Source organism: Chiloscyllium plagiosum, unplaced genomic scaffold (genome assembly GCF_037043375.1).
Source record: "Chiloscyllium plagiosum isolate Xiang-an unplaced genomic scaffold, Cpla_swu_hap1 HiC_scaffold_22, whole genome shotgun sequence".
Lineage (NCBI taxonomy): Eukaryota > Metazoa > Chordata > Chondrichthyes > Orectolobiformes > Hemiscylliidae > Chiloscyllium > Chiloscyllium plagiosum.
The window spans coordinates 19,135,501-19,160,391 of record NW_028270160.1 but is presented as its reverse complement, the minus strand read 5'-3'; the positions used below and the strand labels follow the sequence as shown (position 1 = coordinate 19,160,391).

At 39.4% G+C, this 24,891-nt stretch overlaps 1 protein-coding gene across 5 annotated transcripts in view; it reads left to right on the top strand.

The window, feature by feature from the left end:
* Positions 1 to 24,891, top strand: part of gpam (glycerol-3-phosphate acyltransferase, mitochondrial) — a 94,270-nt gene that overhangs the window by 17,236 nt on the left and 52,143 nt on the right. For 4 of the 5 annotated variants that reach the window (XM_087998829.1, XM_087998828.1, XM_043712857.2 and 1 more), the window contains exons 2-3: positions 22,665 to 22,786; positions 23,910 to 24,032. In XM_087998829.1, coding sequence (XP_087854955.1) covers positions 22,685 to 22,786; positions 23,910 to 24,032 — 225 coding nt within the window. In that variant the 5' untranslated portion in view covers positions 22,665 to 22,684. Of the gene's footprint in view, positions 1 to 2,444; positions 2,607 to 22,664; positions 22,787 to 23,909; positions 24,033 to 24,891 lie in introns of those variants that run through there. The other variant, XM_043712858.2, reaches the window with a different exon arrangement.

Below are 24,891 nucleotides of genomic sequence, written 5' to 3'. Positions count from 1 at the left end.
CATTATCGAAATTTATCACCTTTGTACATTGTTGAATGCAGTTATGATTTCTTCGATTTTGCATTTAAAAATGCAATTAATAGTTATTTCAAATTATATATTATTCATCTGCCAAATCTCTTTTGGGAGCCTTTAAAGTAGTAGAGAGGCAGGATGGGGGTTTCCGAAGTAGTAGTAAAAATAGAAAGACCGATAAGGATGGTTCTGAATCAGAAAAGAACATGTTTGTTAAAAAAGGCAGACACGAGCAAATCAGAAAACGAGCTAACTGATTAATTGAAACTCAGGGAGGATAACATTATCAGCCTTCTTAATATGCATATGTTAAGTTCTGTCGGGCTGCTAAGATGCAATTAAAGTACTTTGATAATATCTGAATCGAGAATGTGGTGCTGGAAAAGCGCTGCAGGTCAGGCAGCATCCAAGGAGCAGGAGAACCGACGTTTTGGGCATAAGCCCTTCATCAGGCTTGAAGCAGGGCTTTAGCTATTGCTGCTTTCCCCAGTATCCAGCAACTTACTTTTACACAGCACCTCTATTTATTGTCATAAAACAACCCAACGAGCAAGAGCAACAGAGAAATGAGAAAGAAAGCTTTTCTGTCACTCAGCCATGGTCAGCATGGTAAGTTTTGAGGAGTATTTTAACAAAAGAGGGGTAGAAGGGAAATCTGATGAAGGGCTTATGCCCGAAACGTCGATTCTCCTGCTCTTCGGGTGCTGCCTGACCTGCTATGCTTTTCCAGCACCACACTCTCGACTCTGATCTCCAGCACCTGCAGTCTTCACTTTCTCCTTTAAGTACTCTCTAGTAAGTTCTCTTGATTGTGTTTTTGGAGTGCAAGATTATTATCCTTCCCTTCAAATGAATACTTGATCTTTTTGTTAAGGCAGAGTACACATTGTACTGTACAGTAGGCCTTAGAATCACAGAATCCTACAGCAGAGAAGTCCATTTAGGCCTATTGTGCTTATGTTTTGAAAGAGTCACTCAGTTGCTTCTAGTGTCCTCTTCTTTCCTTTTTGCACTGCAGATGGTAGGTTTTCAAGTATATATCCAATTCTATTTTGAAAGTTACTATTGAATCTGCTTCCACCACCCTCCTGCTATAGCCAGGTCATTCAGAAGTTAGGGTGACCTAACTTGTAAAATGTTTACATCGTATAATGACCTGCTTAGAAATCAGTCTAGTTCTACAAATTGCAAAGCAATCCAATTAACTTTTGATAACTAACTTTCAAATATTCACATCTTGGTGCGTTGAACTAAAATAAAACAGAACAGATAAAGTCATTGTAGTGGTTTGCTCAATGTTAACAGAGCAAATACAAGAATGTTTAACTTTTAAAAACTGAGTTTTGGTGGTAAGCCAGATAGTTATCCATTGGGAGAAAGAACCAATGATAAGTCAGTTACCAAGGGTTGGTGTAACTCAATTCAGGTAATACCAGCAAAAGGTTACTGTAGTTTAATTTCTTATCCAGCACTTTTCCTGAAGTTGAAGTACTTAAAATATGCAGTGGGCTCATAATTTTAAAGTATAAATCCAATTGTCATTGGAGCCCCAAATCACTGTTTGAGATTTTATTTTGTTTAAAACTATCTGACTTTCCTGATCTTTATGTAAATATAATTTTTAACTTAGAAGCAAGTTTGTGATGCTGTCTTTGATACTTCCGGAACATTATGTGCTCCTTTATAAACCTAATAGCATAATCTTGTATGGAAGGAACATTGATAAGTTCAGTGAAGTTAATTAACAGGAGGAACAAAAGCTGGCACCAACTTCTTGTTACAGAATATCTTTGGATGTTTTACAAAGCAGATTGGCTATGAAATAGAAATTGGGAAGACGAAATTTGAGGAGAGATTTGAAGGGGCTGATTGAAACAGCAAGACAAGGAGTTTCAGAGGTGAATTTCAGAATGTTGGCCTGCGTTGGTTTGAAGCCTTTCCACAAAGGTGAAGGATACATAGTATTTCTGAGCTGTGGGAGAGGGCACATGCTGGGTTGAAGATCTAGGGGAGGTTTTGGAAGGCTTGACTTAAATCACTGAAAGATCTTTAGCAGATGTAAAAATTTTGAAATTAATGGGAGCATTGAAAACCAGCTAGGTAGGATTTACTACTATACCCATTACAAATTGTCATTATATCACAATGGCAATAAGTGTTGACCCAGCCAGCAATGCCCACATCCTATAAATGAATTAAATACAAGAAGGGGTGCACCAGTAATGAAGTTGACGATTATTATAATTTCATATCACCTTATCAATCATGTCATTACTGTCAACCAGTCAGATGTCAACATGAACCTCATGTCAGTAGTGAACAGCAAACATTTGAAAAAAAGTGTTGGACAGAAGACTTGAAAATGTGCCAGTTGTGTTGCAACAATGATTGCTATACTAATAGCATCAACTAGTCAAAAAAATCAGGGAACGACGTCGTTTCATGTTTCATGTCAGGGAACTTATAATTGAATTTCAATTGTATATTATCTACTTTCTCAATTGACTGCTTGAAGTTTGATGGACAACGGAGCCAGGATTATCTGCTAGATGAAGTGACAATGAGAATTTGATGAAAGAAGGAATTGACTTGTAAGTAGTTCATATAGTATGTTACTGGATAAAAATATGCAAGTCTAAGGACATATTAAACTAAAAGTATATGTTGTCTAGGTAGGTTGATTATTACACAAAATGATGGGTCAGCTAAGAACTCTTGTCCATCATGTGGAAAATCCAAAATGATTTGTCTGTCTGAAGTAACCACAAATAAAAGATCTACCTCAAATTGAATTCCGGTTCCTAAGTTTAAGGAGTGGTTGCAGTCACTGAAGGATATGTAGGAGGTTGAGAATTCCCTGAAGCACACTCTTCAGGAGTTGATCATCCTGCAGCTGCAGAGAATTCAGGAGAATAGTGAGTGGGTGGCAATTTGGCAAGATATAAATAAGCAGAAAGAGCAAGAGTCCTCTGAGAGTGTAACACGTTGAAACCAGTTTCTAGCACTGAATACTGATGACAACCTTTGGGGATGGGGCTATTTTCCCTACAGCGTTGGAGGCTGAGGGGTAACCTTATAGAGGTTTATAAAATCATGAGGAGCATGAATAGGGTAAATAGACAAGGCCTTTTCCCTGGAGTGGCGGAGTCCAAACTAGAGGGTTTAGGTTTAAGGTGAGAGGGGAAAGATTTAAAAGGGAACTAAGAGGCAAGTTTTTCAGGCAGAGGGTGATGTGAGTGTGGAATGAACAGCCAGATGAAGTGGTGGAGGCTGATACGTTTAAAAGGCATCTGGATGGGTGTATGAATTGGAAGAATTTAGAGGGATATGGGCCAAATGCTGACAAGTGGGACTAGATTAATTTAGGATATCTATTCGGTATGGATAAGTTCAACCAAAAGGTCTGTTTCTGGGCTGTGAAGCTCTGTGGCTCTATTTCAGCTTTACACAGTCAGAAGAACAATAATGGCAGAACGGGGCAACCAACTGGGGAGCACATCAAATTGTAGGGAAAAAATGGTCATTGAGCTGTTGGAGGATTGATGGATAGACGTTTCTGAGAGCACTAACTCAAATGGTGCCTGGTGCCAGGGTGAAGGCTATCTTTGAGACATTGTGAAAGATTTTGAGAAGGATACCTGCCTGAATGGGCGCTGTGTAGGAACCAGTGATATATGTCAGAAGGAAAGGGTTATGCTCTTCAATTGAAGTTTCATGAGGTTATGAGTGTGGTGATCAGGAACAAATTGATGTTTGTGGCAGCAGATTCTGTAGTAACATACAAAAGAGAATTGGATAAATACTTGAAAAGGAAATATAATTACAGGGCTTTGAGGAATTGAGAAGGGTTGAAATGAATTGGTGAATTTTTCCAAATGCGTAATGCATTGAATAGTTTCCTACTGTGATGTATCGTTCTTAATTTTAACACCTTGTACAGGGTATGGCTTCACTTGTTACACCAATTGTCTCCTTTCTGACTTAAATCATCCCCACAGCCCTAAAAAGATTACTTCCCCTTTAAATTTGGATGATGCATTTACTGTCCGGTGTCCAGGATGTTGCTGCATGAGGCTATTATGGCAGATAAAAGAGGTCTTATTGTGCTGATTCTGTAGGATTGCTTTTCCTTAAGTTCCCACTTCCCTCTGGCCTTAAAGAGTTGATTTATGCTGATGTACAGTCCTACAGTTGACCAGGAAGCAGAACCAAGACTGTACAACTTTGTTACTTGCTTGCTCTAGTATCCAGGTTTTAGGTAAGAGACTAAAAGCGGAGCCCAACTTCCTATTGTTCATCTTAAACCATGTTCACTAATTAACAGGGAGAAGAGCTTTGACTTGTGTTCTTTTCTGTGTGTTGCCAGTGTCTACTATAGGGCCTCTACTATACGTGATCAGACAACACAGAACACACTTGGGATTCTTAGTGGTGTGCAGTACCAAACCAGTAAATGTATAAACAAGAAACAAGAGCAGGTCACTCGGCCGTTCGATTCTGATCCATCATTCAATAAGATTCATGCTCCTCTGATTTTAATCTCAACCCTACATTCCTTCATGTCCTGGATAACCTTTCATTCCCCTGTTATCAAGAATCTATCTATCTTTACCATAAAAATATTGAACATTCTACATCCACTACCCTTTGGGAAAGGGAATTCCAGATACTTACCTCTTAGGGAAAAAAATCAGCATGTGTATACATCTGTTGATATCTACCCTTGTGTGTCCTTATGTTAAAACAGATGCCATGCTCATCTGTTTTAACATTTCTGGTGTTACAGTATTTAAAGCAGAGTTGGAGTTGCTTCCCTTGTCCTGACAGGTATTCAACCTACAACAAATACCAGTAAAATCTGCTTAAACCAGTAATTCAACTTTAACTTGTTGTGGTAGTTTGAGTGCAGAATGATTGATGTGATTCCCCACATAACAGCTGTACTTTGAAGCCCTTCTGTAAATAATATGTATATGAAGTATAAATAACGTGTCAGCTGTGGCTCTGTTGAAAACACACTTGCCTCTAAATCTATTGGTGTTTGTTAATGTTTTACTTCAGCATTTGTTGAGCACAATGTTTAATGCTGACATATCTAGTACAGAATTGAAGGATGCTGCATTGTCTGCCTGATCTGTGTGCTTTTCCAGCACCACTCTAATCTAGACTCTGGTTTCCAGCATCTGCAGTCTTCACTTTTGCCTTGTCAGAGGGACCTGTCTGTCCTCTTTATTCTATGTGAAATACCTGATGGTGCAATTTCAAGAAAGCCAGGAGTGTTCTCCACAATGTCTTGGCTAATATTTATTCCTCAATCAACATCAGAAAATCATATTTGATCATTGTAACATTGCTGTTTGTGGAGCTTGTTGTGCCAAATAGCTGATTTAGCTTACATTTCCTGATTTGCAATTATGACCAAATACTTAGAACACTTTAGGTTATGAAAGGTGCTAAATAAGTGATTTTTTTATTATTATATGTGAAATGCTTGAAAATATTTCTGAGATACAATGAAATGCAATGCAAATGTGAATTCTTTAAAGAACAAAGGAATGTTTTTTGCAAAGTACAACTTCATTACACATCTACAGTTTTATATTCAAAATGTATTAAGCTTTAAGACCCTTTGGCTGTTCCAAACTATTAATCATCAGTTGGGTTGCAAGGATAAGATGCAGTGCTCTTTGAGCTGAGATCACAAGGTTAAGTGGGATCTCTCTGAGTTCAATACCAATTTCTATGTTATCGCAATGCTGCAGCAGTGTCTGCAGCCTTTTCCAATAAACACAATGCTGTCCCCAATCTATCACTAGAAAACGGAGAGCAATTTAAAAGTAATCTCCTAGGCACTGTAAGGCAAGTGAAGTGTGAAATTAGACCTGCTAAATGCCTGGATGGATGCTGTACCACTCGAAAAAAATCCTAACTATTCATTTAGAGCCAGCTTGAACATTTGTGGCCCTTCTGTGTTTGAGTTTGTATCATCTGAAACATGGCTTTTCCTGTTCACACAAGCAGTTACAGTCAGGAAATCTTTATTTATTAATGTCAATTGCAATATTAAGATTTATTGCCGTAATTAGCTTGAATATTTTAGAACTAAACTAAGTTACTAACCACACGTTAGCATAATAGCCATTTGTGTTTCCCTAAAGTATACTTAGATGCTTAGTAACATTTGTGAGCAATTTGGTGCTGTCACTCAAACTATTAGGAAGAAACTTGCATCATTTCTTGTTGTTATACAGTGAAAGACTTATATGCTACATTGTCACAATTGGAGAGGTCGTAGTAAGAGAACATAAGAACTGGGAGCAGGACTAGGCAATTCAACCCCTCAAATCTGTCCTGCCATTCAATGCAATCATGGCTCATCTCCACTTTACTGCCCACTCAGCATAAACCCGTTAACAAATTAAACATTTGTCTGTCTCCTCCTTAAATTTACCCAATGTTCCAGAATCCAGCACACTCTGGGATAGTGAATGCCATTTCTCCTCATTTGTTTTAAATCTGCTGCCCCTTATCCTAAAACTGCCCCTCAATCTAGATTGCCCCATATGAGGAAACATCCTTTCTGTACCTACTTTGTCAATCCCTTTTAGCATGGTATATATGTCAATTAGGTTTCCTGTCATTTTCCTGAACTCCAGAGAGTACAGGCCTAAACTGCTCAAACTCTCTTTATAAGACAAACCCCTCCTCTCTCGAATCAATTTAGTAAATCTCCTCTGAACTGCTTCCAATATGACTGCATCCCTCCTCCACTAAAGGGATCAAAACTGCACACAGTACTCCAGATGTGATTTCACTGATTTGTACCCTCTATTCCTTTCTCAATAAATACCAAAATTCAATTTCTTTTCATTATTACCCGCTGTACCTGCCTACTAGTCTTCTGTGATTCATACACAAGGGCATCCAGATCCCTCTTTACTGAAGCATTTTGAAGTTTCTTTCCATTTAGATCATATGTTGCCTTTGTATTCCTCTGACCAAAATTGATAACCTCACATTTATCCACATTAAATGTGTCTACCAGATTTCAGCCCATTCCCCAATTCTATCCATATTCATTTGTAAATTTCTTATTTCTTCATTACAATTTACTTCCCCACCTATTTTAGTATCATCTGGACGAACCACAAACTAATGTCCTGTGGACATGGGTTCAAATCCCACCATAACAAATGTTGAAATTTGAGTACAATTTTTTTAAAAACTGGGATAATTTGCCAGAGCGTTAAGGGCTTAAATGAGGTGGAATTTTTTTAAATGCATTCAGGAAAGTTTCCTCAAGCATATATAGAGGGTCCTACTCAGGAGAGGGCAAAACTCGACCGACTCTTGGGAAATACAGTGGGACAGGTGACGGAGGTGACAGTGGGGGAGCACTTTGGGACCAGTGATCATAGTTCTATTAATTTTAAAATAGTTATGGAGAGGGACCAAACTGGTCTAAAAATTGGGGCACAGCGAAAATTGATGGAATTAGATAAGAGCTTGCTGAGGTTGATTGGAGTAGTTTGTTTGCAAACAAAGGGACCTCTGGCAAGTGGGAGGCCTTTAAAAGCAAGATAGGCAGAGTTCAAAACCTGTTCCTGTGAGGCTGAAAGGTAAGATTGGTAGGAATAGGGCACCCTGGGTGACAAGAGATATTGGTTCTTTAACCAGAAAAAAGAAGAAAGTATGGCTCAGGTACAGACAGCTGGGATCAAGGGAATCTCTGGAGGTGTACAGGAAATACAGCAATTTACTGAAGAAGGAAATGAGAAGGGGGAAAAGGAAGCACGAGATAGCCTTGGCTGAGAAGATTAGGGTGAATTCAAAGAGGTACTTTAAGTATATTAAAGGAAAAAAATACTAGAGAGGGAATAAAGCCCCTTAAAGTGACATGTATGTGGAGAACCGCAGGAGATGGGCGAGGGTCTCAATGAATATTTCTCTTCTGTGTTTACTATGGAGAAAAATATGAAGACTTGGGAATGTGGGGATATTAGTGATGATATCTTGGGGACAGTCCATATAACATAGAGGAGGTGTTGGATGTATTACAATGTATGAAGGTGGATAAATCTCCTGGTCCTGACAAGATATATCCAAAAAAACTGCAAGAGGTTAGAGAAGAAATTGCAGGGCCCCTGGCTGATATTTTTGCATCATCATTAGCAACGGGGTGAGGTCCTAGAAGATTGGAGGGTAGTGAATGTTGTGCCACTAGTCAAGAAGGCCTGCAAAGAAAAGCCTGAGAACTATAGACCAGTAAGCTTAACATCTGTGTTGGGTAAGTTACTTAGGAATATTCAGAGGGATAAGGTATACATGCATTTGGAAAGTCAAGGAGTAGTCAACATGGCTTTGTGAGTGGGAGATCATGCCTCACAAATTTGTTAAAGTTAATTGATGAAGTGACCAGGAAGGTTGATGAGGGCAGGGCAGTAGACATAGTTTATATGGATTTCAGTAAGTCCTTTGATAATGCTCCACATGGTAGGCTGCCCTGGAAGGTTAAATCACATGGAATCCAGGGCAAGCTGGCAAATTGAATGTAAAATTGGCTTGATGGTAGGAAACAGAGGGTAATAGTGGAAGAATGCTTGTCAGACTGGAGGTCTGTGACTAGTGGAGTGCCTCAGGGGTTCGTACTGGGCCCATTACTGTTTGTTATCTATATCAATGGTTTGGATGATAATGTACAAAGCATGATTAGTAAGTTTGCTGATGATCCTAAAATAGGTATTATTGTGGATAGTAAGGAAGGTTATCAGAAATTGCCGCGGGATCTTCATCAGCTGGGAAAGTCGGCGAGAAATGGCATATAGAGTTTAATAGAGATGTGTGTGAGGTCTGTCATTTTGGAAAGTCAAATCAAGGTAGGAGTTTCATGGTGAAAAGTAGGAGCTTAAGGAGTAGTGGAACAGATCCCAGTTCTGTGACAGTGGAGTCATAGGTAGACAGGGCAGTGAAGAAGGCTTTTGGCACACTGGCTTTCAGTCAGGGCATTAAGTATAGAAGTTGGAAACTTATGTTGCAGTTATAAAGGACGTTGGTGAGGCCGCACTTTGAGTATTATGTTCAGTTTTGGTCATCTGGTTATAGGAAGGGTGTTATTAAACTGGAAAGTGTGCAAAAGAAATTTACAAGAATGTTGCCTGGACTTGATGGTCTGAGTTATAGGGAGAGGTTGAACAAGCTAGGACTTTTTTCTTTAGAGTATAGAGGTGTATACAATCATGAGAGGCATGGATAGGGTGAATGCACTCAGTCTTTTTCCCAGGGTTAGGGAATCGAGGATGAGAGGGCATCGGTTAAATGTTAGAGGAGAAAGAATAAAAAGGGAACCTGAGGGGTAACTTTTTTTACACAGAGATTGGTATGCATATGGAATGTGCTGCCAACGGAAGTGATTAAGGCAGGTACGTTAACAACATTTAAAAGGCATTTGGACAAATACATGGATAGGAAAGGATTAGAAGGATGTTGGCTGAGTGCAGGGAAATGGGGTTAGTGTGGACAGACATTTTGGTCGGCATGGACCTGTTTGGGCCAAAGGGCCCATCTCAGTGCTGTAGGACTCTATGACTCTATCTAGCCTAATGATACCCATGTGACCACTATTCAATGTTGCAATAACCTCTGGTTCACTAATGTTCTTTAGGATAGAAAATATTTCATCCTTACCTAGTCTGGCCTCCATGTAACTCCAGACCCTGAATAAGGTGGTAGACTCTTTAAGGTGGTCCTCTGAGGAACTAGGGTGGACAATAAATGTTGACATCAGGTGTGACACTGACATCCCATGAAAAATTCGAAAACAATGTGTTGGAATATTTCTAAGGGAATCATAGAATTTGTTAATTTGAATTTCTATGTCTCGTTATAACAGTAAATATGGCAGACATTATCTTAGCATAGCAGAAACCCTGAAACGAGCCCAGAAATGACAATAAGCTTATTGACCATTTAGTTTATTTTTATAGTGTTCATTGAGGAAGCTGCATTAGTCAAGGCACGAAGCATGCCACTTTTTATATTGTGCCATAGATCCTAAACATCCACCTGAATATTTGGAATAGACAATATGACCTTGTTTTAATTTCATTTGTATTTTGTTTTTGTTGTGATGAGTCACTTTCTTGTTGTGGGAGTTTGATGTGTGTTAAATGCCTGCTGTGTTTCCCCATGTAACGGTGACACTTTGAAGTAATTCTGCACCTAAAGTGTACATAAAGTATAAATTGGGTGCCAGTTGTAGATCAGCTGGAGGCAGTCTTACCTCTGAATTCAATAGTTTGGTGCAGAACATTTTTATTTGTGCCCCAAAATAGGCCTTGAACTCCCAAAACATTTTGACTCCAGTTGCACCAAGGGAAACTTTCAGTAATGTTTTAGTAGTGATCATGGTGCAGATTACTTAAATTTTTTCAAGACCACTGTCACATTTGTGGAATTTCTGTCTTCCTGGATAAGCCATTTTTTAAAAGATAATTCCTGCTATCACACTGTTGCTAAAATAAAATCTTTAATAATAGTAGTACAACTCCTCAAGTGTCAGGAGTAGCTTTATGCTGATGATTTCCTTGTAATTAGAATATGCTGTTATGAGTATTAAAGATCATACTTTTTTCTGCCTGGCTCTCTTCCATTTCTTCATTACTAATCTGCACAATAAATAACATTTTTAAAACCTTGAATTCCATATGTGAAGCTCAATAATGCATGATTAACTTGTCTGTTGTGCTCTAAGTGAAAATTAATCAAAGAAAAAAATTGTAGTAAATCACTTACTTGTATCGCTCTGAATCATGTACTGTTGCTTTCAGGTTATTGGGTCAGTATTCTCTGTCCTTTGTAATAAATCAAAGGCACTTGGGTAGTTAGATTTCTCAGTATTTTACAGCTATGCTTTGGTACTTTAATCATGATGTACTATGTGCATGTCATAGTTTATAGGAAAATAGTTACATATTGAGTTGTTAACAGGGTTATGTGCACTGAATGGGTATTAATCCACCTTTAGTAAAGACAACTTGGTTCCTTATGAGTAATTGGTTATGGTCCAGGAGTTCATTTTGTTAGGGAGATCCAGGAGAATAATTAGACAGGTTCAAGTGAACAATTTTGCAGAGGTTGAGAAAAACAATGATACAAAAGGAGCATTAAATGTATTTCTATTGTATCTTTCTACATTTGTATATTGTAGACATCGGCTGAAAATGCCACTGGAATGTGCTTGCAATGTTAAAATGCCAAATGCTTATCAGATCTGAAATGAATAACACTGTTTTGATATGTTAAACTCTGCTATAGTGAGATTGTTTCAAGCAGAGCTACAACACACAAGATAACTGAGTTGAATTTTGTATTCATTATTTTGTCTAAAAACAGTATAACTGAATAGTTTGTATTTATTCTGAGAAAGAAGAGGGGAAGCTGTCTAGTTTGAATATCGCCACAAATGATGTTAAAGCATCCGGCAAGATCAGGGCCAAACAACTAGTCAAAGCAAATGTTTAAGGTAGAATTTGACTTAAAAATAATGCCTCTAATTTTGAAATCCAAATAAGTAACCTGTCATTCAAACTTCAAGCCAGAGGATATATTTCCATGGTCAGTGGGAAAAGGTACCCACAGCTAAGTGCTTAACTGAACAAATTTATGATGATTTGGAGGTGCCGGTGTTGGACTAGGGTGTACAAAGTTAAAAATCACACAACACCAGGTTATAGTCGAACAGGTTTATTTGGAAGCAGTAGCTTTCGGAGCGCTGCACCTTCTTCAGGCGGTTGTGCTATGATTTTAATTTATGATGCAGTATTTATCTGAGAGTTGCTGCAGACAAGGGCACTGACCTCCATGGCAACAAATGATGCTGTGTTATCACCAACAGAAGTTCTGAACCATTTAACAAAACCAACTTCCAATGTTATTTTCTGATGCTATTATGTTTTTTAGCATTGGAGGGTTGCTACATTTACCCCTCTTATAGATGAGGCATATACTTGTTGATGTGAACTAGTCCTCCCCAGACATCAAGGAGGCCTATACAAAGAGAAATGGGACAAATCAAAGCAAAGCAAAGGCTCTGTCCACCTACCATTGATGAGTGTTGGAAGACTTTGTTCAGTGATACTCACCCTGTTCAGCTGTATTATGAACACCATTTGGCCATTGCTCATGGAATGGGACTTCAGCTAGGAACTTCTGGCCACAAGACATCCAAGTAACATTTACCTATTGACCTGGAAGTTAATTAGATTAGATTCCACACAGCGTGGAAACAGGCCCTTTGGCCCAATAAGTCCACACCGACCCTCCGAAGACCAATCCACCCAGACCTATTCCCCTACATTTACCCCTGACTAATGCACCTATCACTACGGACAATTTAGCATGGCTAGTTTACCTAACCTGCACATCTTTGGACTGTGGGAGGAAACTGGAGCATCGAGGAAGCCCACACAGACACGGACAGAATGTGCAAACTCCACAGAGACAGTTGCCTGAGGCGGGAATTGAACCCGGGTCACTAGCGCTGTGAGGCAACAGTGCTAACCACTGAGCCACCGTTGCACCCATCTTTTTTGTGTGTGTGTTAGTTATTCACCCTGAGTTGTTTCACTGATGAGTTTAAATGTATGACCTCTGGTTACTGATCCACAAACCAGTGGAAAAAAAAATTCAATTTTCTCAGTGAAACCGCCTAATGGATTCCATATCTCTATTAGATTCCGCCCCCTATCTTTCCCTTCCTCCTTGGTGAATACAGATGTAAAGTATTCATTAAGAATGTTCCCTCCTGCCTGTGGCTCCATGCATAAATTCCCGCCTCTGTCCTTGAGTGAATCTGCCCTTTCCCTTGTTACCCCCTTTTTCCTAATATATGCATAAAATTCCTTGGGATTCTCCTCAATTCTACATGCCCAGGAAACTTCATGGCCCCTTTTGCACCTCCTAATTTCTTGTTTGAATTATTTTCAACTTCCTTTAAATTGCTCAACAGCCTTGTTTTTCTTGTTGACTAAACTTTCAATATCTCTTGTCATCGAAGGTTCCCAAATCTTGCCATTTTTAACTTTCATCCTAACAGGAATATGCTGGTCTTGAACTGAGGCCCTTCCCTGAGCCTAGATCATAGTCTCAGAATGGTACAACATTGGAAGAAGTAGTGAGATCTGTCTTGTCTGGACCAGTTGCTTGGAAGATTTTTTCCAATTAATTCTACTTTCCTGCCTTTCCCCATTGCCTGTAAAATTCTCCAGAATAGTTTTTCTCTTGAGTCCAGGCAATATATTCCAGGTCAGAACAACTCATTATCTGGAAAAAAAAATTCTGCATGGTGCCTCATGTTCTTTTGCCAACTACTATAAATCTTAATTAATTACTGAACCTCTGCAATTAAAAACAAAGGTTTATCTTTGTTTACTCTCTCCAAATCTTCATGATTTGAATAGTTTTGTAAAGTATTCTCTTAATTCTAGGGGACCTGCAAGCCCGGTAAAAGTGGAAGCTAGCAGCTTCCATCCTAGAGTCAGACTGTGTGTCAGATTTGGTTTACTTGGTTACTCACAGACCTTACAAGTCCTCTCAAATTCAAGCTTCCTCCATGGTTTGCTAACAAAAATGAAGACTGACGCTCAAGAGCAACATTGAGGGATCACTACAGTCTTGAAGGTGTGATCTGGGGTGGCACAGTGTAAGTGCCTTGCAGAGCCATGGATCCAGGTTCATTTTCACCCTTGGGTGACTGTGGAGTTTGCACATTCTCTCTGTGTCTACATTAGTTTCCTCCCACAGTCTAAAGATGTTAAGGTTAGGTGGATTGGCCATGCTAAATTGCACATAGTGTCCAGGGATTAATAGGAAAAGTAGATTAGCTGTGGGAAATGCAAGGTTACAGGGATAGGGTAAAGTGTGGTCTGCGCGGGCTGCTCTTCGGAGAGTCAATGCGGACTTGATGGACTGAATGGCCTGCTTCCATATTGTAGAGATTTTATTATTCTATCCTTCGGATGAGGCATTTAATTGAGGCACCACCTGCCTCTGGTGGATGTAAGCCATCCTGTAAAGAATGGCAGAGAAGTTATCCCTGGTGTCCTGGCTAGTATTTATTCCTCAATCAACGTCAAAAAGACAGATTATCTGGTCTTGATCACACAACTGTTTGTGGATTCTTGTTGTGAGGAATTTGACTGCTACGTTTACTACATGACAACAGTGACTCACTTTACACACCCCAGCTGTAAGGCACTTTGGCATGGCAGGTAGTTAGGAAAAGTATGATATATATGCACATATCCTTTTTTATTAACAACTTCAGTTTCTCCACAGGTAAAGACAAGCCAGGGAAGTATAGACCAGTGAGCCTCACCTCGGTGGTGGGCAAGTTGTTGGAGGGAATCCTGAGGGATAGGATGTACATGTATTTGGAAAGGCAAGGACTGATTCGGGATAGTCAACATGGCTTTATGTGTGGGAAATCATGTCTTGCAAACTTGATTGAGTTTTTTGAAGAAGTAACAAAGAGGATTGATGAGGGCAGAGCAGTAGATGTGATCGATATGAAGGTTCCCCATGGGGTATTGATTAGCAAGGTTAGATCTCACAGAATACAGGGAGAACTAGCCATTTGGATACAGAACTGGCTCAAAGGTAGAAGACAGAGGGTGGTGGTGGAGGGTTGTTTTTCAGACTGGAGGCCTGTGACCAGTGGAGTACCACAAGGATCGGTGCTGGGTCCTCTGTTTTTTGTCATTTACATAAATTATTTGGACGCGAGCATAAGAGGTACAGTTAGTAAGTTTGCAGATGACACCAAAATTGGAGGTGTAGTGGACAGCGAAGAAGGTTACCTCAGATTACAACAGGATCTGGACCAGATGGGCCAACGGGCTGAGAAGTGGCAGATGGAGTTTAATTCAGATAAATGCAAGGTGCTGCATTTTAGGAAAGCAAATCTTAGCAAGACTTATACATTGAATGGTAAGGTCCAAGGGAGTGTTGCTGAACAGAGAGACCTTGGAGTGCAGGTTCATAGCTCCTTGAAAGTGGAGTCGCAGGTAGATAGGATAGTGAAGAAGGCGTTTGGTATGCTTTCCTTTATTGGTCAGAGTATTGAGTAAAGGAGTTGAGAAGTCATGTTGTGGCTGTACAGGACATTGGTTGGAATATTGCGTGCAATTCTGGTCTCCTTCCTAAGGGAAAGATGTGAAACTTGAAAGGGTTCAGAAAAGATTTACAAGGATGTTGCCTGGGTTGGAGGATTTGAGCTACAGGGAGAGGCTGAACAGGCTGGGGCTGTTTTCCCTGGAGCGTCGGAGGTTGAGGGGTGACCTTATAGAGGTTTACAAAAATATGAGGGCATGGATAGGATAAATAGACAAGGTCTTTTCGGGGAATCTAGAACTAGAGGGCATAGGTTTAAGGTGAGAGGGGAATGATATAAAAGAGACCTAAGGAGCAACTTTTTCACGCAGAGGCTAGTACGTATATGGAATGAGCTGCCAGAGGATGTGATTGAGGCTGGTACAATTGCAACATTTAAGAGGCATTTGGATGGGTATATGAATAGGATGGGTTTGGAGGGATATGGGCCTGGTGCTGGCAGGTGGGACTAGATTGTGTTGGGTTATCTGGTCGGCATGGACGAATTGGACCGAAGGGTCTGTTTCCATGCTGAACATCTCTATGACTCCCAGGATACTCATAGCTTCTCCAAATTCTCCACATCACTGAATTTTCTCATGCTTGACATCATCTCGGCAAATTTTCTCTGTAGCCTCTCCAGGGTGATTACACTGTCCCAGTGGTACACAGAATTATACACAGTACTCCAGTTGAGCTATATTGTCAGATATCTCCAAGTGAGTGAATGAGAAATGAAGTAAATCAGGGAGTAGTGATTTGGTTATTATAATGTTTTGACTTTAAAGCTTAAAGATTGTTGGAGAAAAGTGGAGGAGGGGTCAAGTAGTTTTTAAGACCCATAGAAAGTGTAGAATGGAGATTTTTGAAATGAGAAATTGAGCAGTAATTTAGGTTGCGAAGTTCAAACAGCAAATAAGGTAGAACAATGCGTCACCAACAACTTTGAGATATATGATTGTGTAATATCAACCCACTTTATACACATTCATTAGTACTTCTGGAGCCCTTAAGGCTGCAGTTTCTTTTGCTGTATGCAGTTAGGTTCAGAAAAGGTCACGCCCTGCAGGAATAACAAATGCCGCAACCCTTTTGATCCTTTTATTGCAAAGAAAGGAGCATTTCCATGTTTTCAAGCAAATGTGTACTGCAACTGTCCTTGAATTTTTATTTCACCAAATTATCTAGCTGGCTGGTATCATTCTCTGCTGTAAAGTACAATTGCTTTGGAAGAGGGTTTCACTGTGTGACCACAAAAATGTGAAGAATATGAAATGTTTTCTTACTGCCTAGTTTCTCTTACTGAAGACTGCCAGCGGTAATGTTACTACGATGCAATTAGGAATCGAGGGGAACCTTAATATCTTTTTGACAAGTGAGTACAGATCAGATTTCCTAAGCAATACCTCTCTTAAGGTGGGGTGTTGGTTGGAGGTGCCTACCTGGAAAATTGGGATTAATTATCATACTTCTGCCCAAGTCAGTGACTTGCTTTAGTGGCTGTTTCAAAACGAATGAAATAAGACCCTTTTACTTGCTGGACATATGTTTACATCTGACGATGTGATTCATGGAGAAAAATATTCCAAGAGTCTAACATGGGTTCAAAGTTCAGATAAAATAACTTATGCTGCCGCGTGTGTTTCAAAGTGTAACCTTTTCTGCAGATTGGTTAAATATTGTTGCAAGACTTTTTCTAAATCTGTTTTAATTTGTAGCATTTCACAATTAGGAAGTAGGCAGAGCAGTTTTTACTTGGCAATTTTTCTTCTGAAGGTTTTGAATTCTTCTTGGGATAAGTTTGACAGACACAACTTTCTCCACAGGTTAGACACCCCTGACCATCTGATGCTATTGGATAGCAATCTGTGCTGTTTTATTTTGCTGCTTCTCATCTCAGAGTTTTAGCTCAAATGTTTTAACGGTTGAATTTGATAATTTGGTCTTAAAGTATAATTCAGTGTATAAATGGATCAATGTAAAAATCTGTACACTTGTCCTTCCTCCCGGCTTGTAGTTCATCAGAATGTTAATATTGGTTCCTTCACAATGAGATCTGCTTAGAAATTAAGTTATTTCAGCATATTTAACAATGATTCTTGACATTTGTTCTCAAGTACTACGTTGACTCAAACTTGCAGGTTGGCCCCACTCCAGTACCTGAGCTCAAAGTAGGTTGAAGCTGTGTTAAAAAATGCACCATTTAGCTGGAAAACTAAGCTGAATTCTTGGCAGTTTAATAATATAGTTCATAATAGTTTAGTTATCCCATAATACTATCTGAAGAAAATTAGGATATTCTTCTGGTACCATGTCCAAACTTTTGCATCAGGGAACAAGCTCCTCCTCCCTCAAAAAATAAATCACTAGTCATTCATTGTCTTTTTTTTTGTTGAGCATTGTTGAACACAAACAGGTTACTACTTTACAGCCATGACTATATTTTAAAGGTAATACTTTGGCTGTTAGTGTTTTGGCATATCTGAAATCTGCTCAGCAATTTATTGGTTATTTCTCCTGTCATCCATTCCATGTCATTTTCTGACGTGTTATGGCTTCGTGGATTGATGCTAGCAGTCCTCTGCTGCCTCGTTTCAATTGCCAATCTTCACAAATAAGATTATGAGGCTATTTGACCAAAGACAGTATCATAGAATCACAAATGTTATGGTGTAAAAAGAAGCCATTCGTCTCATCGTTTTTGCATTGGCTCTTCAAATAAGCATCATCACAGACTGCTTTTCTCCCCCTGTGCCCTTGTGCATTATTTCTATCTATTTAATCATTCAGTACCTTCTTGAATGCCTCAGTTGAACCTGCCTTCATTGCACTTCCAAGCAGTGTGTTCCATACCCTAACTACTCACTATGTGAAGAAGTTTATTTTGTTGCATCACATTTGCTTCTTTTGCAAATCACATTAAATCTGTGCCCTCTGGTTCTTGATGTTTTTTTTTCTTATGATTTTGAAACGCTATATTCGATTTCTCTTAGCCTCCTTCTATCCAAGGAATGAGCTCCAACTTCTTCAATCTATCCTCATGACTGAAAGTTCTCATCCCTGGAACCATCCTTGTAAATTCGTTATGGTCTCTGTCCAAAACATTCCCATCCTTCCTGTAATGTTTCGCCTGGAACTCTGCATAATACTCCAGCTAAGGTTTAACAACAACTGTCTCATACAAGTTCAACATCACGTTTTTGACCTTGGTCATAGAGTAACACAGCATGCAAACAGGCCCTTCAGCCCAAACTGGTCCATGCCGCCCATGGTGCCCACTCAGCTTGTTCCAGTGCAAATACTGTATGTTTTATTAATTGCTCTTTCAACCTCTGTGCTACCTTCAGTGATCATATATACATATATACCCAAGTTTCTCTGATACTGCACCCTCTTTACAGTTGTACCCCCTATTTTGTATTGTATTTCAATATTCCTTTTGCCAAAATACATCACCACTCACTTCACTGCATTGAACCCCATTGCCACCTGTCCATCCACTTCAACAATTTGTCTCTGTCCTTTGGAAGTTTAAACTATCCTTTTCAGTTTTCAATTCTTCCAAATTTCATGAGATCTGCAAACTTTGAAAGTATTCCCGGTGCACCAAGATCTAGATCATTAACATATATCATGAAAAGCAAGGTCACCTTGTGTTTCCTACGTCATTCAGAACCATACATTTTTTAGCAAAGTCTCAGGTTAAACTGACCCTCAGTTCATGCTCATGTTTAACCTGAGACTTATTGTTTTTGAAAATTTTAACGCAAGAGCATTAAACTCGCCTGTTGCTCCACCTGAAATAACAGACTTGACACTGCATAGAGAGAAAAAATGTCAATCCTTACTGACCTGTGTGGCTTCATGGTGCTATGCTATTTGAGGAACATATCGTAAAATAGTTTTATTCTCTGTGACAGTATTTCATTTTGATGTGTATGGGATCAGTTTTATAATGACCTTACACCCTTAAGTTGACAATGCCAGACTTGTGCATTGAGCACACATTCAAGTTTTAAAAGTACAAACATTGTGCCTAACTTGATGTCTTATCCACCTTTGCAAAGCAGGTCTGGGAACCCTGTCTGAACCATGTCTGTCTCCATTTCAAGTAATTGTTCAGACATCTGATTATGTTGATCGAGTTATCAACATTTTTGTAAATATTTCCCTTGTCAGCCACTTGAAATGAATGAAGAAATTTTACATTGCAGGCAGTCTGCGCTGTAATTTGCCTCCATTTGGTATTGTTTCACTTGAATATCAATACATCATTTGGACTGGAAATTAATTGAGCATCATGAGATGCACTATGATGTTGTTTACAGCAGTGCATTCCCCGGACTCTCATAGCATCATTTTGGTGTAACCTGCAACCCCTCCTGTGTCTCGCTGCCACCTTAGGTCTTTAACAGGGTCTCCGATTCAACATGCCCCAGACCGTCTGCCGTCTGCCGGAGCTGCTGCTTGCCTATGTCCACAATGTAGCTGCTCCCCAAATGCATCCTCCTGGTCAAGGGACACCAGCCACGCCCGATCTTGGTTGCCATCTAATCCCCAACTGGACAGCTGGATTCCAGTGCTTTGGTAACCTGGCAGCTCCTCCCTGGCCCACGGGGCACAAGCAGTGTTGTAGCTTGACAGAACCCCACCTTGTGATGCAGCAATGACATCAGACCCAAACATCCCCACCATTCATTTGAAGCAGACATTGAAATAGCAAGGATTACAGGACGCAGACATCAGAACAAAGTGGGAAAGTCGTTAAAGTACATGTGGACCCATGGCCCCACCAGTCTGTGGCCTAAGCCAACCCCAGAGGTGGCAGCAGCCCAGAAGGAAGAGGTGCCCTTGAAAAGGCACCACCAAGCAGAAACCACAAGGGGACTTGGAACAAGTGAGGCCCTTAGCAGGCAATCCACAACCTAGTGAGCGATGGCCCTGCCTGCCATGTGTATGTAAAATATTAATTTAATTAATATTAATTTTAATTTATTTTAGCAATTATTTTTAACATCTTTCATTTAAAGTACTGTATTTCAACTTAGAGAGTACAGGCATAATTTTTTTTTTGTCTGCTGAGCAAGCCCCAACAGAAACTAACTCCAACATTAATATTGATTCCTATAAGATTTAAAGTCACAATTTTCAGGAATGCAATGTTGACTTAAGTGAAAACACCCTGTTTTTCCAATTTGTTTGATTTCCAGAATTAGATTTATTTTGTCAAAGCTCTGTTTTTCTACAATTAATTAAATTTTAAATATTAACTTTTGACCTTAAAAATTCCAAATAACTCTTACGTAATTTGTAGATTTTTTCCTCCTGCACTTGGTTCTTTGAATGATTTGTCAGTTAATTGACAAAATAATTTTAAGCAGCTTTCTTGCTTGATGAATTCACTGCTTGATGAGGTAATGAAACAAATAATTCCATTTATGTCGCTTTCCTTCTTTGGAACATCTTAAAATTTGTTAGAGCTAATAAAACGCAGTCTATTGTGCCACATGAAAAATACAGCAACCAATCTGTGTATGTTAATTCTCCCATAGAGAAGAATCACAACCTAAATCTGATATTAGTTGAGGCTTGAAAACTTTCAAAGATTCTAGAAGAGCCATGCATTTTCATATAATGCGATGGGATCGTTTACGTCAAGAGGAACTAGCCTTTCTTTAATATCTAGTCTGAAAGATGCTATCTCTGACAATACAGGGCTCTCTTAGTAACCAGACTGAAGTTTCAATCTGATTTACTTGTCCTTGTGTATGGTGTAACTGAGTAACTGTTAAACTGACCCCATACTTTCTTCACACACACAATTAACACCTCCGGCAAAGCTTGACTCCATTCCCCATTCTTGCCAAATCAGACTCGACACTACTCCATTCTTCGCTGAAGTGAACCAGACCTGACCTGACGTCCCACTTCAGCTGGAGGCAACCTCCCCCAAACTCTGGACCCAATCCAACACAATTCCCCCACTTACCATACTCAACCCAGCACAGATTTAACCCAATGCTAACCCCTGTTGACCCTACCTACCCTAAACACTGCATCACTCATCTTGCACTTTGACACCCTGTCCTTCCAACTTGGCATTCTACCACTCCACTTGCCACCCTGTGACCCTACTTCGACAATGTTTCACCCCCTGCTCATCTGGCATATTATTTCTTATATCCTATGTCCTTTTCATCTGGTACACCTAACACCCTACCGTCTATTCACTTGACACCTTATCCTTCTAGAGCCTTATATAATTCCCTTATATACTCAGCTTCTGACAGCATCTGTCAAAGTGGCTGTCAGGATGTTTAAAATTCAGGGTATAGCAGCTGATTGCTGTGAAAAGGGGGAAAAGTGAGATTACCACTGTTCAGAAAATCCACCCATGACCTAGGAAGGTCAGTGAGCACACACCAGGGGTTGAATTGGGGTTCTGTTGGGGTTTGAATGGTTCAGTTAAAAGGTGCCTTCTTTATTGATGAATTCCCACTTTAAAACAAAAGTTACGTTGTGTTTGAAGTAATCCTTAGTAAATGTGTTTTACTGGAAATGTTGAATTGAGATCTATCAGCTTCACAAACAAAGCATTAGCTTAATCACAGTGGATTTTGATAGCATTCAATGGATATTTCGGGTAATTTGAATAAACCCCATGAAAAGGAGGATGAATTTATTGCATTTGTTAAACACATATCCTGAAAAAACTCCTAATTCATAGAGAGAATTTGACCGTCTTTTAATTAGTGGAAAGCTGTTTTTTGTTCCTTTAAGGAATGTGAGCTTAGCTTGCAAATGATCAAAATTGCCAACCCAGTATTGTGAACAAAATTAATAAAATTTTAAGAGTCAAACCTTTAACAAAGTGAGTGAATTTTCAATTGGAACAGAAATCTCTGATTAAGTGAACCACTTAATGAATGCAGCCATTGAGATGACACTCTTTGCATAGGACAGCAGAATAGACAAAGCTGATGAAAGGAAATAACCTGAATTTATATAGCAACGTCATCCATGAGTGCAGGATGCCCTTAATCACATTTCAGAATTAAGTAATTTTGAAATGATTGTATTATTGCAAAATGGGAGAACTGACAATCGGTTTGCAAATAGCAGCACACAGAAGCTGTCATAAGTCACATAACTAGATAATCTGTTGCAGTGCTGGTTGAAGGATAACTTTTAGCTATTAAGAACTTCCATGCTGTTTTTTGCAAAATGCCCTGAGATTTTATATGTCTAATTCAGAGAGCAGGCAGGGCCTCAGTTTAACATTTCATCCTCAACAATAGTGCAGCACACTTTATTATGTGCTGCAATGTCTACACTGTAGCTTCCTAGAGGTAAGAGTGATAACACTGAGCCAAGGCTCAGTAACTAAAGAATCAGTTTTGTAAGATTACACAAGCATTAAATATTTCTCTTACAAATTTTCATATCTTTTATATTGAAAATTTAACTAGTGTTTAAATTTGTTTTTTTTACTTCATTTGCAGTACTTGAGTGTGTAAGATATATGGTTGAGTCGGTGCTGATTACTTCTGTGATAGACCAAGCCTATTTGCCAAACTCAAGAGCACAGGTTGGCAGCAGAATGAAGAATTCCAATGATGAACCAGTAAGCAAATGCATACTATTGTGTTATAGAGTGTGATTTATATATATTTTAATAACAATTACTTTGTCTGAAGAGTGTAACAATTAACTTGGAAATATTTCAGGAGCCATGGTGATTTATTGTAAAACAGTGTGAGAGAGTTAGCTTCAGGGTTAATGGGTTTTTGTGTACATTAGGAAGGTTTATGATTGAGTGAGGTAAAAAAAATTGATCATCAGAGTTTTTGTTGGAAATTTCTGGACTTGTTTTTGGTTAAGCCTAGAGGAAATACCGGTAGCTTGAAAACTAAAGTTCTTTTTATTTTCAGTCTGAGTCAATTTTGCAGAAGTTCTTGGATGAAGATGGATGCATGAAGCAGTGCTCCTAAGAAAGAGAGGGTCAAGAACAACAGCTTAGCCGAGAGTCGGGGCTTTAGGAGTCCAAGATTAGAAATTTCTGGATAAAATCTTGAGTAGGTTATTTGAAGCTCATGTGAATGACACTCCAGGAAAAGGCTATTCAATCTAACATTTGTGTAAAAATAATATTAAAATTAAAACTTGATATTCTTCAGAATCGTCAGTTTTCGAGTATTCTTCCCTTCGGGCTCCCTACCCCCTTTGCTGTGCCCAGAAGTCACTCCATTGATTCCTTTTGCTGGGGGGGAATAGCCTTCTACTTTTGTTACTTGGAACTATATCACTGTTCTTATCACTGTTTAAATTCCTGGAACTCCCTCCCTCACAGCATTGTGTTGCTACCTACACCACATGGACTGTAGCAGTTCAAGAGATTAGCTGAGCTGAGCTGCTTAAGTCATGGACCCCATTACAGAGGACCTCTGTGATCACCATCAACAGCAGCAGAGTCACTTTGAGATAATTAGAGTTGATTAAAATTTGTTTCAATGGCTGTAAGCTTCAGATCAAAGTTTCTAACTATACACAGGCAAACGTTTTAAATAGCTGTTGGAGAATATATTAATTAATAATGTGCTTCTCTTGTTTTCTTTTTAAGCAGAGGGCTTGTTCAGAAATGTCTGTTGATAACACATTCTTAAACCTGAAATCAGTTTTACTAATTTCATTGTCTTATTGTTCATCAAAATACCTCTTCCTGACTCTCCAGTTGTAATATTTTACAGGTAGAGTACAGTCCTAGTTGTGCTGTGTTTCGATCTGCAGCTGCTACGGGAAAGAAGTTGCTTCTGACCAGGAAGCAACCTTTCGTTGGACGGTGCTGCCATGTGTGCTCTCCAATAAGCAGGGTAATTGTACTGATGCATATTCAGCATTTGTCCTTCGAAATGTTTATTGTCTATTATGTATAATTTGGTTAACACTTATATAATGAATATAGCATATATTTGGCTCAATCATTTAATGAAGAGTCATTGTAGTGTACAGCATCGAAACAGACCCTTCAGTCCAACTCGTCCATGCCGACCAGATATCCTAAGTTAATCTCGTCCCATTTGCCAGCATTTAGCCCATATCCCTCTAAACTCTTCCTATTTATGTACTCATCCAGATCCTTCCACTTGTTGTAATTGTACCAGCCCCTACTACTTTCTCTGGCAGCTCATTCTATATGTGCACCACCCTCTGTGTGAAAAGTTGACCCTTAGGTCCCTTAAAAATCTCGCCCCTCTCACCTTAAACCCATGCCCTCTACATTTAGACTCCCATACCCTGGGAAAAAGACCTTGGCTATTCACCCTATTCATGCCTCTCATGATTTTACAAATGTAACCCCTCAGCCTCTGACGCTCCAGGGAAAACAGCCCCAGTCTATTCAGCCACTCCCTATAGCTCAAACCCTCCAATCCCAGCAACATTCTTGTACATCTTTTCTGAACTGTTTCAAGTTTAACGACATTCTTCCTATAGCCGGGAGACCAGAATTGAATGCAGTATTCCAAAATGTCCTGCACAGCTGCAACATGAAATCCCAACTCCTGTACTCAATGCACTGAACACAAGGGCAAGCGTTCCAAATGTCGTCTTCACTACCTTGTCAACTTGCAACTCCACCTTCATGAAACTATGAGCCTACACCCCTTGGTCTGTCTGTTCGGCCACATGCCCTAGAGCCTTACCATTAAGTCCTGCCCTGATTTGCCTTAA